General features: G+C 40.6%; 1 protein-coding gene across 1 annotated transcript in view; it reads right to left on the minus strand.

Moving 5' to 3' along the window:
- pip (heparan sulfate 2-O-sulfotransferase pipe) overlaps positions 1-19017 on the minus strand; it is a 118386-nt gene that overhangs the window by 27224 nt on the left and 72145 nt on the right. The window contains exons 4-5 of the mRNA XM_083144187.1: positions 6546-6734; positions 1903-1982 (exon numbers count right to left, since the gene is read on the minus strand). Coding sequence (XP_083000313.1) covers positions 1903-1982; positions 6546-6734 — 269 coding nt within the window. The remainder of the gene's footprint in view (positions 1-1902; positions 1983-6545; positions 6735-19017) is intronic.

Consider the following 19017-nt stretch of genomic DNA (forward strand, 5'->3'; position numbering starts at 1 on the left):
ACTCTTGCTGGTCTCCCGCAAGTCTCCTTGCATGAGGTACCACTCGTTCTTTCATATCTCTTCCTACTATTAATACGTACATCTCAAAGCCAATAATACTCTCACTATCTCAAACATAACATACTAGAACATAGACCCTGCTTAACATTCATAGAATCGTGTTATGTCCATTCCTCATCTCATCCATCAACACTAATGCACACGACACACAATAAAACTTATCCTAAGAAAACATTACCCACCCAATTACACACTTATGTAATTTCGTATCTGTGATCATAAATAATATTAATGTTAAACACTAACACTTACTTACTTCCTACTATTTCTAACCTTTATCTTAATCTTCTTACCTTGTAGAATGATGTGAAACCAACTTTGTTCAGGAAAACCGAACAAATTTGGTTCTTCACACTGGGACATTCTTGCCAATGTCACAGTGAATTATTGTAATTAAAAAAATAATGGAAATCAAGGATGAATCAAAGGAAAGCGGGGGAATCCGTAAAAAATTCACGGAACTGACGCCCTGGGTTAATTTTCAGGTACCAGGGCATAAGCACATACCTCTTAAAGTAGCTTGACTACTTTTATCCGTATACATAAAAAAAATAATAATCGTTCTATGTAACCATATCTTGTATACTGTTTAGGAAATAAAATTCTTTGTAATTAGTAATCTTTAGAAAAGAATTATTTGTTCCTGCTAGAGTATAAACTTGGTACAGGGGAGTTTCAATCTGTGAGTTAATTGAATTTTTAAAAAATGACTTATTTACTTAGAGAATTATAGTAGTGTAGTACATCATATTGCTTTGTAATTATGTATATGTGTGTGTGTGTGTGTGTGTGTGTGTGTGTGTGTGTGTGTGTGTGTGCTAGTAACTATATATTTCCTGTATGTTAAATGTAGTTTAATCTTGAAATTAGTATTTAAGTGTCTATACTTACTTCCCCCAATATTATTAATTCTCCTTTTACTGATAGTGGTGGAATGTGAACATTGTAACAAATCGCACATATTCTATGTATACATACTTAAGTTCGTATTCTTGAAGTGTGTACTTACATTAGTGGACAAAAAGATAGATGGGACTATACGTGGATGTAGTAAATAAAATCGATGGGAGATAATACGTAATTCTGTAACTAGCGCCATCGTGGTGACCCGTAGAACTATAGACAGGTCTGTTACTAATACATGTAGGTCTAGGACAGATGGGGGTTACACAACTAAATCCAAGGACAAATAGGGGGCTACACAACTAAATCCAAGGACAAATAGGGGGCTACACAATTTAATCAAAGGAGATCAATATCCGTAATCTAAAATTGTGCGTGCTCAAAAAAAAGAACTCTTGCTGAATGATGTGGATTAAAAACTAATAAAAACAAACATTACATGAAGTTGTTTAAAGACCAGCTTCCACTGAAGGTAATTTTATTTAGACAATTTTGATGTATATTTTAAATGACTGTTTCAAGGAGTGTTAATGTGGATTCACGCCCACTCTATAGAGATGAATTATACAGTCCGGCCTTTGTGCCAGTTGTTAGAAACATTAAAAATGCTTTTCACTTTTAAGAATCACAACATTATTTCGAATTTTGCAAATCCTAGATTCCATGTCATGTTGCGTACATATTTGTAACAGTTTGGACACTGTAAGCCTAGGAATTCTATCAATATATTAAACTTTTTTAAAAATATAAAATCAGTGTGATTATTCGAAACGAGAACCGTTTGCGAAACTGTCAAGGTCGAGGAGGAATATGTATGCTAATTTATCTTCGTACTCTATAATATTTCACTAGTTAATTTTTAATCTCTCTGACTTCCTTGTGATAAATTTTAAGGCTCTACATTCTTAAATACGCCATTGATGGGATATGTGGACTTACTTTGTGAAGTTAGTGAAGCAGACGTGCTTGATGTAGACGGACGGCGGGGAGTAGCTGTCGATCATTGTTGCTAGGCGGAGCTGAAACGAGAGACGATGACATTTGATAATTAGTTTCGTTGAGAAGAGCTCATGCGAGTCACTGCTGTTACAAACTGGTCGCTAGAAACAAAATGAGCTTCCGATGAATGCAAAAGAGCTTCACTGGCGAATAATCTCCCGGCCCACCCTACACCAAGTTGAGTGGAAATAAGTTCCAGCATGGCCGAAACGTTATCCACCTAACGCAATGCTTAGAAATTACATTACATAATGTACGACTTACATAAACATTGCAATTCCTTATTACTTATTAATGTAATTATTAATTTCTTATGAGAGTGACCAAAATGTTTGAGTCTATGTAGACGCGAAAAAAAAAGGTTCATAGACTTTGAAAAATCCAAATAAAAAAAGCATTCCTAAATATGAACTGTATATCTAAGAACCTATAGTAGAAACCATCAGAACCGTATTTCTATTTTATATTATTTTTGTATTCTATTAGTTAACGCTGACAAGGGTTTGTTGTAAAAGCGATCCTGGAAGCAAAAACAAGTCCTCTAAACAAAAGCGATTCTATTATTATTATTATTATTATTATTATTATTATTATTATTATTATTATTAACGAATTGAATATATATATGATTCAGGTTCTGAATTAAACGATTGTCTTTTTATATCTGTATTTCCAAGATGCACATATCCATTTTGTAGATTCATTCCGATTGCCAACCATTAATTTAGCGTGTATAGTGATATATATATTACTAGGCAAATTGTCTACCAATGATATCATTCATTTCCTCTCATATTTTGCCGACCCCCGTGATGGAGTTGTTAGCACAGCGCGCTACAACACCAAGGGTCCCGGGATCGAAACCCGGTTTGGGCATGGGCGTTCTTTGTGAGTGTCCCTTCATCAATTTTATCATATCATCACTCATTCTCATCTTCGCGATTAGCCAAAATGGCAGATATGCAGAGTAAAATAAACAAAATCAATCAATCAATCTCTCATATTCTATGCGTTTTACAGGAATAGAATTTTACTGGAGGTAGTGTACTGGTTGTCAACCGTTTTGTTGGCGTTTCGTTTTATTTCTTGAACCTCAGACTGTTTAAAACAATGAATGTGCATAGTGGTGGGCAATTTACCTGGTAATATTTTTGCATACCATCCTATAAAGGCAATCAGTAGCAAACAACGTACTTTTTCACAAGCTACTGATATTTGCTACAATCTATAGTTAAGATAGCACTAAATGTAATTTCCAATTCTCTCATAGTGTAGCGATTCGAGAAAATCATTTACAAATCTTTGTAGAGTGAAAGGACGAATAGACATACATGTTTGTTCATTTCAGGCTTGGCTACGTTGGACTGTTCGAGGATAGAAACAAGCAGGTAAGTATTAGAAGTGGCAAACGCTGTAAGTACATAAACAAACTTAATTTAACAAATTTATGGTTGCATTATATTTTTCATTTTTGTAACTGATAATTTCTTATTCGTTTAGTTAGATTACGCAGATACGCGAAAGGAATTGTTTCTCTTCTAGCCTACGTTTGTTACAAGCACAAAAGCAACCGTAGGCTACGAGGAATAATTCTAAGGTACATATACTTGTACAATAGTTATTTGTGTGTTCACTTCCTCGCACTCAAGAAAACCGACAAATTATATTTTTTCATGAAATTTAATCTTGGTATTAGAAAATTCTATGTAGCTGTCTTTTAATTATTCTTGTTTTCTTCGCTCTTTTGCTTTCCATAGTATGCTTTTTTCATTATCTCACTTTGTTCTTTCATTTCCTTTGTTGTCTCTTTACCTTCTCCTTTCTCTTCGCTCTCTTTTCTTCTTTCTTTTTGTCAGCTTCCTAACTGCAATTGTTTGTCTCTTCTTCGTGGTGCTCTAATTTTCTTTTTTACAGTAAAAAAAGGCTCTCTCACCCTCTCCCCCTTCCCTTCCACTCTCTCTCTCTCTGTCTTTTGACATCCCGTTGTCTCCCTCTGCTGTACATTCCTATCGTCTTCTGCCCTTTCCTTTCTGTTTCGTTCCTGTTTCCTCCCATTGAACCATTTATGATTTCTTTAGCTATCCTACCTATTTGTCTCTCGAATTTGCTTCCATCTCTCCTACCTCTCTATCTCTCTCTCTCTCTCTATCTCTCTCCTGTGCGTTCTCTCACGCAGCTACTTTCAGCAGGAACCCATAGCCATTCTCGGCGCCTCTTTGCTTGCTTATTGTGAGAATTTCCATTTATCCCCAACTTAACCATGCGTTCTTATCATTGCCAACCAAAGATACGAAATAGCAGATGTGAAATACTGAAGAAACACCGTAATCCTCTGGCTTCGAACGTGGCGCTTGTAGGTTAATGGCGAGGTTTTAATTATCTCTGACGGGAGTCGCCGCAGATGAAAAGATTAAGTTCAAGTTTAGACTTGCCGGAAGTCCTCCATGAGGAAGAGTCACCTTGGTCTGCAGTTCTCGGGTTACAATGCGAAATGAGGCTCTCCATGTATGAAGGCGATAGGCATCTGTGCAAACATTCGAAAGCGAGGAGCACATGGGCTATGTAATTAGACACGGCGCATAAGCAGGGCGCGATCATCGGCAGATTGGTGAAAAACAAAATTCCACGGGAAAGGAAAATCATTGCGTGTTGTGGCCTTCTAGATACGGTTTGAGCGTATTGGTTTCTTTGGCAGACGGATTGGTGAAAATGGTTGGTGCGTGCAGTTGGCAGCAGGATCTTTTCACACGCTGTTGAACATCCCAGCATCATGTGTTACCCAATTTAACCTAATCAGTCGCGATTAGTCTACAGGAGTAAGAATCGACGTAAAATAGCTTTAAAATATACTCTGTGATGCAACAGTTCTTTCAGCCTCAAGGGTTCCAAGCGGATTTTCAATGGATGGCTCTTGGTCGGCGCATCGTGCCCCATCCTCGCTGCTATCTGGCGCTGTAGGCTGGAGTCCGCTAATTATCTTAACTTAGTTTCAACTGTTCTCACGAAATTTTAGGGTTTTCACTGGAGATCAAACCCAGGACTGCTCGTACCAAAGATAATTAACTATTCGGCTATGTGGGAGCACAACATAAGTAATAATACTACTAATATGTCTAGCGATGGGGGACATTTATATTCTCACCACACTAGAAAATTGATAAGGTGACATGAAGAAGATGAAACGCACGAAATATTCTGTGTTAGAGAGTTTAGAGTTTGATAGCATCATGGAGCGTCATAACTCGATGACGTTTTGTGTTGTTATAATTTGTGTGTCGAATGGTAACATGTTTCGTCTAAAGTAATGTAGTTACATCGAAAATTTAGGCAGGACAAACAGATTCACTAGATACCTGTCCTACAAAGTATAGCAAATCGTTGCCTCTGTCAGAAATGTCGCCACTGAGATGTGAGTGTGGTTTTCAAACTGAAATGGAAGCCAGTGTTCGTGTCACCCACTGACCATGCATTAAGAAAGCTGGCAGAATTGCATGTTAGCGACGAAGGCAACGCTGCAACGGAAGCTCCTGGGAAGAAGCATGCGTGGAATCTTCATTTGCTAATCACGCAATGAATAATCACCACATGGAATTCGCAGCGTATCTGGCGGAACGCAATGCGATTCTACGTACGAAATGCAAATGCTAGTTGATGCGAATGAAGGTCAACTCAAAAGAGGATAGGCTGCCTATTCAGAGGACAGTGGCTCGCACACGAGATGTGTTACGTAGAAATTTAAGTGAAATACACGTATACAGCCTCGATCAGGACTCGATCCAGGGCCTCTGGCATTGTTCGTTTCAATTTCTACGTAGTACATCTCGTGTGCGTGCCAAATTATAACGTACTATATGACTCGACGGTGGAAGAGACTATAGTCATAAGGTAACAGATTCCATTGCAATATCACGGACAAAAACAATTCCATGAAAGTGGGTGGTCAACACAGAACGTTACGACACCAGAGGTCCCGCGTTCGACTTCTGGATAAGGCACGAATGTTTGTGTTTGTCTGTCCTGAATGAAAAAGTACAGACTTGACTCGAACTGATATGGGAAAGATAATAACACCAAGAAACTTTCCCTTTGGGAGTTTTCCTTTTAAGATACAAAATAGTTGGTAGAGCAATAGCAAGGCATGCCAGAGATCCGGGGGATGTTAGATCTAGACGTATTGCAGACAAACTATGTAATTTTACACGAGCTTTGAAAATTCTCAATCAGATTTTAACTAGCGTTAACAGTTTGCTTGTTTGGATCTATTCTTAGTTATACTGTGTGACTTCACATAGTGACAACTTGTAATAGGGTACAATAACGCTCCTCAAGCTCAAGTACAATGATTGCCATACTTGCTCTTCAAGTACAATGATTCAATGTTATTTCTTTATTACCCATTTCTAAGTTGATTTCCATTGGTTGATGGTCATTGAAACTTATACTGAAAGTTCACAGCTCTTTAATGTCATTTTCAAATAATAGATGGTTGGTTTGTTGTAATTGCTACCGCGGTGGGGTTCAAGGTTTCGGTCAACTTTCTTTCGGAACACCCTGTGGTAATGAATTTCCAATACACAACTCACCTCGTCCGCAGGACTGAGGCGGATGGTCTCCACGCGCTGCACCTGGTCCCTGTGGAAGGCGAAGTCGTTCCTCACGGAGAGCTTCCTCAGCAGCTCCATGAAGGTCTGGCTCCCAACCTTCGGCACGCGGTTGAAGAAGATCACGTCCTTGTCCGCCTTCCTCGTGTTGTTCAGCTCCCACGCGTCCAGCTGCAACGAACAAGGCATTCAGTTGGCAACACTGATACATGGGTAGGAGAATGCATAAACAAGGAAAATTATCTACACTCTTATTGTAATTCGTATTTATCTTACATCGTAACTGGGGTGTCAGGGGTGACCCCTTGTGAAGACACTCAAATGTGCAGACTAACGAGGTTCTAGCGTATGGACCCAGAGCCAGTGTAATACTCTCTCTGGGCCTTGTGTTGTGCCCATATGTGTTTGTGATTGTCCCTTCATCCATTCATTCTGGCCTTCGCGATTAGCTAAAAATGGAAGTAAAATAAAACAAATCAACAACAATCTTGCACACCACATATTTTTAAGGACTGAAATTGCCATAGTGATGGTTTTCAGTTAGCTCACTCGAGTTTCCTGTAGGGAGCCTGAAATATCCAGATACCGGGTAGTATTGTAGTATCCGGGTATTCGAAATGAAGGTACCCTATTCTCGGTTCCAAAACCGAGTACTTATATCCGAGTATCCGGTTTTTACTGGATCCAGATCTGAAAATTTCCGGTTAGCCCTAGTTTTGTTTCAGTTCTTAACCATGACGATGCACAGTTTGTCTCTTAATATTTATGCATCCCATTGTACCAAGTGGAGAGAAGCATCTATATTCCAAGTTTCACCTATAACTCGGAAACTACTCGAGATACTAAGATGAAATCTTGGTGACTGAAAGAACTCACAAATATTGATCTATGTACTTGAGAGTCAAAAGAAAATACTGGTCTTGTACAATTTCGTGGGTTACATGAGAAACATACATGGGAAAAAGAAAGAGAGGCATTATAATCGAGATAATTCTCGGAGATAATACAAAATCGTTTTATATTTTGCTATCAAAATATGTTGAATCCAATACTTACTTTAAACAGCTTGTCTTATGGAAACGAAAAGGATAGGATGGCGTTTTCGGATACTGGCATAGATGAGATGGGCCTGAAGGAAATCGGTAAGGATGGAAAAGGTTGATCTTGCCCAGGATAGGGACAGATGGAAGGCTTGCGTTGCTGCAGCCATAAACCTTCGGGTATAAGAAGGCCAGAGAGTTAATTACTTGGCATATAGCTAGAATCCTGACGTACCTAGGTAGATGAGTTTGAGGTTCTTGCGTCAGATACATGCAAATATGACAGAATATATAGTTCTCCTGACTAAAAGGAGAAGCTACAATCTCTCTTACCAAATTCCCGACTACACCCCGAAGGTTCCAAGTTCCAGTTCTGGCTTGTTCATTTGTGTTCTTGTGTGAGTGCACCTTCATCAATTGAATCGGCAGGTTTAAGGCTAGGCTGGACCTTTGGCATGCAAATGGGCGAATGTTTTCAAATTTTCCTCTCCGTTCGAGAAACTTCTTGGCTATTTCAAAATATGAAACATTACATCAGCTTATAATTCCTTCTAGAGCATTGACGTGAAATGTCGTGTAGTTTTCTTTCACTGTTGTCTAGATATTATCAATAGTTTTGTGATTACATAAGTCTATTAAACTATTGATAATATCTAGACAACAATGAAAGGAAACTACATGAAAATTCACGTCAATGCTCTAGAAGGAATTCTAAGCTGATGTAATGTTTCACATTTTAAAATATCCAAGAAGTTTCTCGAACGGAGAGGAAAATTTGAAAAAATTCGCCCATTTGCATGCCAAAGGTCCAGTCGATGAAGTCCAAGAAATGGCAAAATGACCTTTTGTACTCGACATCATCGGAAAGCGTCGCTCTACACGTGAGTGTGAAGATAGATATAAAAAGCAGTCCCTACAGGAAGGTAAAGAACGCTGAAATCAACGTATTTTTGTTGTTCTTGGACGCACACTCTCCCACGTATACAGTTGTATTTATTTCCCACAATTTTACTTTCTGGACTTATTCCCTTCTTAAACCTGCCGATTCAATTGCATCTAATCATGTCACGTCCACGTCGTCGCCATTAGTCAAACGCTAAATGAGATAAAAACACGTCACCGTGACGTCAGGTAATAACTTTCACATGTAACCAAGTGCCTCTGACCATCCCCTGGAGGAAATCCGTGGCACGCCCCTGAAGCCATTGCAGGTAAAGAGTAGAACAATGTCATCCCGTCATGGCCTTTACTGCCTCATTAAACTTCCCGGCTCTTCCCGAGATAAAAAAAAAAGTGAGAGTGCAATGAATAGCATGGGAAGCTCCATTAAGCGTAATAAACACACTTAAATGGCGAGAAGCAACGTTTCTGAGATTCAAGTTTTTTCTTGCATTCCCTTTGACTTTCTCTGCTGCTTTTATCCCCCTGTCTCTCCTCGGACGACCAGTTTCTTGCAGGCCACCCGTGTCCAGTGGGCCCCTGACCTCCAAATCATTCTCAACACGTAAATGTTGCCAACTGCAAAACTTATCCCACAGATACATTTGTTATCATTAGGGCTGCTATTTTCATGACTTAGCATTTTTTTTTAATAAGGGTGATGTGTTCCCTAAATACATAGAAATTCATTTTATGAAGTAACTAATTAAATTAAGGCGCTTTTTAAGGGCATATTTAGGCATATTTGGCCATTTCTACGTGATAGAGCATATGTTTGATATATGTTTCAGTCATATTCAGCATATGTTTGCTTTTTCGAAGTGGATTCGTTCTTACTCCATTGTTCACTTAAGTTGTTGAATTGTTTACAATTATACGTCGTAGTTTATTTCCTGAAAAATGGTGAAAACCTGTCTCCTTGTCTAATAGAATGAAATCAGAAAATGGACTTTGGCCTAAAATAACTCTGAGCAAATACCGTGCGTCCATTTCGATCTGCAGCCGAGAGATCGGGAGAAGCGTGGCGGGCGGCGCTGGCGGAGATGCCGACATTTGCGGCCTGAAATGCCCGCTTATTTTTATGGACATATGCAGACATTTATATAAATATTGCAAAACGAGCACTAACCTGTGTTATAAGAGTATGGTTTTAATTTTAGTAGCTTAGTGGCTGTATGTGCTGATGATTTTGACACTCCCATCTCCGGTGAAACACGGCGTAGAGGTTTGTTTGGATAACTTTCTAACGCTGCCCCAATTTCATCGAGTTCATCGAGGAAGCTCACGAAAACCATTGACTTTTAATGGTTTCGTCGGCAGCGTAATCTTGATACAGTGTTGCACATTCGAAACCTCCAAACGATCCCCATCGACACAAAACTCTTTCAAGGATATAAACTTAAGCAGGACGTTGCTGGTCAAAACTACGATTAAAATGTTTTATTATCTGTGACTCTTATCGTCACTTCTAAAGCGTATTTTTTTGTGTATATAATTGCAGAACTTGGATGAATTACAGATGATGAATTATAACCCAGGTTAGTGCTCGTTTTGCAATATTTATATAAATGTCTGGATATGTCCGTAATGCATAAGCGAGCATTACAGGCCGCAAATGTCGGCATCTCCGCCAGCGCCGCCCGCCACGCTTCTCCCGATCTCTCGGCTGCAGATCGAAATGGACGCACGGTATTTGCTTAGAAGGCTCAGGGCTCTTAAAATGAACTAAAAATAGTGTGTGAAAATCTCGGCTCAAGGGGGAGAGCCGCCGTGCCATGGCACTACCCTCAGAAGAAATGCATACATAGCCAAAGTATTGTTAAATTAATACATTGATAGTTTACAGACAAGGAGATTCGAATCTTGCAATCGGTCAAGCTGACGTGACGACCGCCCCAACCTCCTCACTGCATCGCCAGCTGTTTCGTACTCTCGGCGAGGCAGCGGTCCGCGCCACCCAAGAGCTGGCCTAACCAAGTTGAAACACGTGAGAAGTCTCAGCGAGTAACATTTCCACCATGAGCCGGGAAGAAGGTGGCAAGGGGTGGTGTTAGCCAATGGGGTTAGCCCATAAGACACCAGCCGTACCCGTTTTTGCTTTGACACAGCGAGGGAACTTTCGCATTGTTGACATCTTCAGAGATAAGTCACTAAATACGACGGATTTGTAAGACCCGTTGGGGAAGTAATTCTTGAAAAAGGTACTATCTACTTTTCTGCCAACTTTTGGAGAAACGAACCTAGTATTTCTCCAAAGTTAAATGAACATTTTGATAATAGATAGATGCGCCTAGAGGGCCATCCAGACTTTTTAAAAATATAAAAGTAAAAAATCCTATGGTGATGCGAGTTTCCTTTGGCATTTCGACAATTTCTTTTTACATCAAATGTCTGGAATATTTTCAACATCCAGTTGGAATACGTGTGCATGGGAAGGGGGGAGAAGGTGAGAAGATATGTTTTCCCTTCCTCTTGTAATTGTGATGTTAGTGATGTCCTGTAGTGTATAAAGATAGGTTAGTGAGTGAAGATGAATCGTATTAGTGTGTTATTACTTAAACCCACACTGTTTTCCACGTTACCAAACGAGGATAAACATCTTGGCCAGTGGGGCAACCTCAAGGAGGGAGCGGGGGCATTGCGGAGGTTTTTCTTTTCGATTTCTTGATCACGTTGGCACTACCCATCATATTTGCCGCCGGCCGCCACTGTTAATGAGTGAAACAGTTCAGTTGTAAGGGCATATTATCCTGGAAATTATGCAAAATTCGGTTTCTTTTTATTTTGCACTTATATTGTGTGAAAACAGTGAAATTTGTGATAACATAATATGCAATTTAATCTGATGTAGTTCTTGAATAATTTAAAGCAAAAATCGTGGTAAATTGAGGCATAGTGGAATATTTGAACACTAATATTAATCAATGTTTTCAACAACTTCATCAGTGTTCAAGTATTCCACTTGTAATTATGACGTTTTTTAAGCACCAGTACTGGTATTGGTGAGAGTATCGGATCAGCCCTAGAAACAAGGAAGGATATTTGGGTAGATAGATTGAGGGGAGGAGAAAGAGACACAATATTTCGGCCACCTTCGAGCCACCCGAACGAAAATTCTCTGTGGACGAAGCCGCTTCCGTGCTTTTTGCACCGGTTGAACCCAGAAACGAGTTTTCTCGTCGCCCGAGACAAAACAACAATGAACGCAGACACATCCTCGCCTAACAATACGAACACACGTGGCTGGGGGGAAGAAAGGTAACGAACGCATCCAACAATGGACAAACGAAGGAAGTTGCCCAAGGTGGAGAAAAACGGAGGATATAGTATCTGCGGAGGGAAATGTGACCTGATTTTTGACTCCGAAACAATGGATATGGATTTTCTTTACGCTCGGAGCACAAGATTACTACTCGCTGCCTGCTTTTTATATTATTCCACGTTTCTCGTTTCCCGTTCACTTCGGGCCGTGAAACTTGAATGCAGATGACACGCTTGAGACCTCTCCTGGGTCAGCTTTCATCCGCCGCTGGTCCAGAGAGTCGGGAAGGTCTCCGGACCACACGTCACCAGCGGTTGCAACGATGCGCAGAATCTCTACTTTTTATGTTAATTTTTCCTAAACAGATGTTATCTCTGCCAATTTTCATCGTTATATATATTTTAACAACAGTCGAACACACAAGTATTGCGCATTCCATGGGACGTAACGTCTCTACTATACTGCTCGCATCTTTAGCTGGCGGCCGGGAAACAACGAATCAACGATCAGTTGAATTCTCTTCGACTGACATCGGGCATTTTCGTGTCACAAGGCACGGAAAGTTCCTGGCGAGAAGAAACAATGAGCGTCGGATACACAGCATGTTGCCAAACGTAAAGTCCGCGCGTTCATTATATCCCCAGCGGTTAACAAAGGGAGCGGTACTCTTTGTTAAAAAAACACCCAAGCTGGCGGTTTGCTCTTGAAGTAGAAGCAACAAACTGGAGTAGGAAAGCGATGTTGCCAGATTGAAGAAGAGGTAAAGAGGAAAAGCAGAAGGACATGGTAAAGAAAAAAGAAAGAGAAACAAATTTAAAGAATATGGAAATAGAAAAGAAATACAGATAAAGATTAAAAAGGAAGTGTTTAAAGGTATTATCGAAGGGGGGTGGGTTCTGAATTAAACGTGGGGGGGGGCAGTATCCAACTCTAGGTCTTATATTATGGCTGGTATTTTAGTTTTTTACTGTGAAACGCGCGAGAGAGAGAGTTGATCAGCGCCGTTGCCAGATAAAAGTTGTACGTACAGTGGGATCTATGAGTATTACCAAGCAAATTGTCCATCACCAAGTTTACTCTCTTTATTTTACGCAATGAGAGCTTCAAGAATTCGAACAAAACGCCAAATAGGCTGCTGGCAACCTCTGCATCAGTATAAGTAAAAATGATTTACTTAAAAACTAACAGGATGCAACAGAGAAATTAATGAAAGTAGTCATGGACAATTTGCCGAGCAATTGATCCCACTGTACAATAGTACACAAAACACCCAAAGACTAAAAACTAATAAAACCAACTGCGAAAAACAGACGTACGCTTCGCAAAGTTGTAACGGGAGAGCGATGTTGCTCCTACAGCTTTTACTTCGCAACTGAGGTTGTTGACACTCATCGAGCCACACCCACCGAAGACGATTGGTGGACAGATGTTGCAAAAAGTAGGTCATCCGCCAGTTGGACCCGCAATCAGTACACATGCATATTTTAGCAACACACATCGTTAGATCACGGTGCTTGAACTAAAGAAAACTTTACAACATCCGCTTTCCTCATTTGGAGGTTTTTGAAAAGTGTTATGGCTTCCCTTGTGAAAGACAATTAAAGTTGCCCCGTTAGTTCAAAACGTTGAGTAATCATCGACCCACTAACTTGCCGTGGACGATCTCGACGAGGAGTTGGCCTCCGTGGCAGGGCAGTTAGCTCATCGCGCCACGACGCCAGGGGTCCCGGGTTCGAGTCCCGACCTAGGTACGGGTGTTATTTCCGAGTGTCCCTTCGTCAGTTCCATCATATCCCTCGTTTCCATCGTCGCGATTTGTCAGAAGTGGCAGAAAAGCGAAGTAAAATAAACCAAACCTATCAGTCGGTCCACGAGGAGGTGTTACTTTAAGAGTAACTCGTGAGTGTGACCTAATTACTTGTCATTCATCCTTACTCGGTGCTCCTGGAAATTGTTTTTAAGATTTTAAGATGGTGGCATGGGTAGAAAAATACAGGGTGCCTGAATATTCTCACCTGGCGACCGAATCCTTTAATGTAGTTCTATTTTTTTTAATATTTCAAGTTAAATAATGGAAATTTCCATTACTTTTTTTTCAATTAAGAAGTACAGTATGTGTTTTTTAATGTTTGTGTATTTTCTGTATCATTGAATGAGAATAATAAACATGCCATTGTAAGTGTTTGCACTATTGGTAGCCGAATTTTAAAATCTGCAGGCCACATATTAGAATGTATTGCATGGTTATACATGCCGTTAACGGTTGAGCCTTCTATAGGAAAGCCACTTCCCCCAAGAATTAATTACTTTTAATCCAATCTTATATTAATTAATAAACATCAAATTTCATTTATGTTAGATGGATTCGTGGCTTTCTTGGCCCGTGTTTGCTCCTGAAAAAAGGAACCTGGCGCGTGAATTATTTTTAACCCTGGCCGGTGGGATATCATCCCCCTGGACCCCCTAAATTTCGAGCACTTCCTCGCGGCTACATTTGTTATTCTGACTACATTATTTGGCACCTGTTACTAAACAAAAATCGGTGCTGGCGAACATATGTTTATGTCTTATTCGACACGTGTTGGTTTACCAGCACCAATGATTTTGTAATAAACGTTTCTTTTCTCTGTACATTAATTTTAACTACTGTTAGAGGCTGGCGGTAAAGTACGAGAAACTTCTTTTGATTCACCATCTCGCAACAGTACGTGTACAAACAATCATCATTATATCATACTGTTGAACAGTCGTGAAGATAAAAAGGCGAAGGTCAGATGGGCCTTGGCCCACCGTGACTCCCGGCGATCTTCCAATTGCGCTTGATACGATAATTTGGCGTCGGGCATTAAAAATTACAGGGTAGCTTTCTCTTTACTCAAACGATTAATTTCATCTCATTTTTCACGAGAGAAGTTACCTGAAGTGTGTCGAACCTAGTTAGTTTTAACAATTTCTAATGTAGGACAGCTTCTCATGATTAGGGAGCGGAAGTTGATGACCTAAAAAATATAGGTATATGACCTATACAATTTCCTTAAAAAATGTAAAAAATGACGTAAAAAATGTAAAAAATGACCATTAAATTTGTTACTTTCAGGTTAAAAATTGAAATGAAAAGGAAATGCAATATTGTTTTTTTTTTTACAAAAAAGGCACCAAATGATACCACATGCACATTCAATCAAAATATGCAACGAGGATTTCCAGTGGAAACAACCGAATAATCTTTAAACAATTTAATGAAAAAGTCGTATACACTGAATGAATTGGTGGAAAATGCATTAATTTCCCCGCATCTGTGCTTGTAAATTGCAATCTTGCGAGATCTATATAGACCTATGTTCACCTTGGTGAAAAGACTCAAGAATATTACCAAAATGAAAGAAGTGGACGAAACAATACACCGAATATTGCAAAAAATGACGGGGAAATGTCAAAACTCGGGGAAAATTACCTAAAACCTGAAAATTGGCAAAAAATGCAAAAAAATGCACTTTAAAATTACCTTCTTTGGGTTCTAGACGAAGTGTAATATTGTGTATATTTAATGGGCATCGTGTCAGAGATGTCAGAGAAAAAAATGACATTTCATCAACTTCCGCTCCCTACTCATGATACATTCCAATTCAGATTTCATTCATTATTTTAAGGGTTGTCGTTTGTAGACTCCATTCAATTGTCAACGTGTCTTTCAGCTGACCTCCGTGGCGGAGTGGTTATTACAGCGCGCTATGACGCCAAGGATCTATGGTTCGAATCCCGGTCTGGGCATGGCGTTGATTGTGAATGTCCCTTCATCAATTTCAACCCTCATCGTCGCAATTAGTCAAAAGTGGCAGAAAAGCGACGTTAAATAACAAAAATCACAGTTTTTCAAGCAAACTAGAAGTTCTGTCGTCTGGTACCATACCTAGGATAGTCATCTGTGGTGAATTTGTATTGATAAAAAGTTGGACAAAGTTTAAGTCTACTTTATACTCCGAGGCTAATCAGGATTGGACCAGCAGTTTGACTGCTGTGTACTGTACCTCCTCAGTGAATCAAACCCAGGACCTCTCGATTACAAGGCAACTGTGTTGGCCTCTGCGCTGTCGAGGAAGCATTTCTGTTCATTGGCTTTCACTTCGCATCCAGCTTGAGAGATGTTATCCAAAAGATGCTGCAGAATGCAAGTTTAGTTCTGAGAGAAGGGCACTGAACTCCCCTGTGGCTGTAGTACAATACACGTCACCATCCAAAAGTGAACGTGATGGGAACACAATATTTTGCGTGGGGTGTTATCCGTTGATATACCACACGGAAACATATATTTGGGGACAACTCAGTTTAATTCTAAAGTTGTTCTTATCTGCTGAGTGTAGGTCTGTCTAAGCGTGTAGCTTGGGTGGTTGTTTTAATAAACGTCGCTTTACGAACGACAGGTTAACCCCGACTAGAAAGAGAGCGAATGGTAAAGAGCTACGAGTGAACGCAAGAGAAGGAGAGGATTGGAGGTTGATAAGTTCCGGCGGACAAAGACGTGGGAGAAGAACTAAGTGGATCAAGGAAGTGGTTACAACGAAGCTCGTAAACATCCACTATGAGAGTCCACTCAGCTTGCTAATTGAAAGCACAACGGATTCTTGTTGCCTTGTTTGCCCAACAATCTCAGGGAGAGGTGTCAAGCACTGCAACAATGCCATTTTCCACTGCCCTACACCTCAGAGTGATCGCACGAAGGGCAAGCAGTTTTTTGCCCTTGTTAGAGCTGCAACTTTCACGTTTCGACGACTTGTTGGGCATGTCACCGACACCGACTCTTTATTGACGCAATAATGTTAAATGTCACATTTGTGGATGAGCAACAGGCGTCTTCTCTCACGCGTGGGCTGGGATGAGTGAGTTCGAACCCGGAGCGGAGAACATACACTACGAGAGACAAAGACCGTTTGAGTGTAGCTCTTACTGCTACGACGTTATGTGCTGAAAAAATATAGACATTTCTCTACGTAACTTAACAGACTTAACAGTTGTATCTGTATCTCTTCATCTTCCCTCTCTTTACTTTTCTCCATGCCATGGTTATTACTTTCTTCTCGCTACTGACTTTCTCGATAGGTGTAGGCTTGTAATCAAAGGAACACGGAGTTGGATTTTCTATTGATAAGTCTCAGGCAAAAGAATAATGCTATTCTCCTGTAGCTTATCCCCCGAAACCTCGAGCTACGCCACCCTAACGGTACGCTTGGGGGACTGAAAACCCCCAGCAGAATAACCCTATGGAGGTAAATTTCACAGTGTTCGACGTATGGTGGTTCGAATCCCACCATAAACTGTAGTCCAATCCCGATTTTGTCGCCCTCCGTGGCGGAGTGGTTAGCACATCGCGCTACGACGCCAGGGTCCCCAGGTTCGAATCCCAGTCTGGGCATGGGTGTTTGTGAGTGTTCATTCATCAATTTCTTCGTATCATCACTCATCCCCATATTTGCAATTAGCCAAAAGTGGCAGAAAAGCGAAGCTACAGAAACCAATCCAATCCCGATTGGCCCATCTGTACAGTCACCGGCAGTAATAATGGGACTCCTGGATCCCTGTAATGAGTTTCGTGGGCTGCCTAACTACGTCGATGAGTGGATTTTCAATGGCAAGTTCTACCACCTCTGTGGAGTTAGGCAACACACAAAACGCTATGCAGGGATGCATGTATTTTAGGATTTAGGTGTCCCATTTTTAATGTTATGTCAACTTGATACACAGATAGGCTAATTGGAACTGGACCTACAGTTCGAACCACTGTGCAATGTTCCTCCACTGGGACTCCTCGATTACAAGGCGACGACGTTACCACTACGCCATCGGGAAGGCCCTGTCCCATTTTTATCACCGGTGACAAAATGAAACTGAACAACATTTCACAGTGGCTCTGATCTCACTTCAAAACTGCAAAGCCAGTCCTGATTAGCCTATTTGAGCCTAAATTAAACTTGAGACCAACTTTGTATATTCTTCTTACGTCCTACTATGCTTTCTTAATTTGTGCACGTCTCCCTCTGTCTCGTTCCATACTCTTTCTGTTTTGTTCTTATTTTCTCTTCCGTCTATTTCTCTCTATTCCCCTCAGCTTTCTAAGAACGAAGTTGCTTCGTGAAGCCAGGAGGAAGAGCAAAGTTCATGGAATGGGAATTGTGCGCAAGAACAATTTGTATAATAAACACATGGGTCGGAAATTGCCTTCTGGCAGTGTGATGAATGGGCAGGTCATTTGACCTTCCGTCCCTGGAGTAAGGAAAAACTATTTACTTACTTGTTATTCCTTCCATCTTTTTATTTGCGGCTCTTTTCTCCACTTGTATCTTCATCCTGATTTCCTAAGTTATTGAGTTGCTGTTTTAAGTCCACTTTATGCACAGTAAGGCTAATCGGGACTGGACCTACAGTTTAAAGTGGGATCCGAACCACTATGTGCCTCCACCGGGAATCGAACCCGGGACTCCTTGATTACACGGCGGCGACGCTACCACTGCGCCATCGGGGAGGCCCTCTCTATTTTTCTTTATTTTTTTCTTTTCTCTCCACGAATTACTCTCGGACCACCAAACCCCTGTTTCACAGCTGACAGTCAACAATTGTCCAGAATGAGGTAAAAAGCAAGAGAGGTTTCTTGGAAAAAGGCGTGGAAACTTACTGAAGTCGGTACATTACAAAGCCTTAATTACTTTGCCTCACTCTTTCTCTTTCCTTTGCTCACTCGCTTCTTTACTTCTCTCGCTGTGGCGATTATTTATCGTCTTCTCTCTCTCTCTTTCTCTCTGTGTGGCGATTCTACATTTCCCTTCCTTTACCCTATCTCTGTCTCTGTACTTCTGTACTTCTTCTTTTACTTCATCCTTTACTCTTTCTCTGTCCTCGTTAAAACATTTCTTCTATTCCCCAAGCAGAAACTCTTTACGTTCTGCTTTGATGAAAAAGAAGACCGTTTATCCGACATGCGGAGATGAAAGAGGCTGCTGACAAAGGTAACATACGATGCCCCACGCATCACGAAAGAAGGTCTCGAAGGCCCCCAACGGTTCTTCCTTTCTTATCTTCGCTTCCCTTTGTCGCTGCGCTGTACCGTTCGCCACTTCTCCGCGTGATTGTTATACAACAGAGTTTTTACTTTCGTCCCCTCTGTATTTCTTGTAGCAACGTCCATCGGGAGTTAAATCGTTCTTTCTTTAACTAGGATGAC

The sequence above is a fragment of the Lepisma saccharinum genome, chromosome 22 (assembly GCF_977018435.1).
Source record: "Lepisma saccharinum chromosome 22, izLepSacc3.1, whole genome shotgun sequence".
NCBI classification, from domain to species: domain Eukaryota; kingdom Metazoa; phylum Arthropoda; class Insecta; order Zygentoma; family Lepismatidae; genus Lepisma; species Lepisma saccharinum.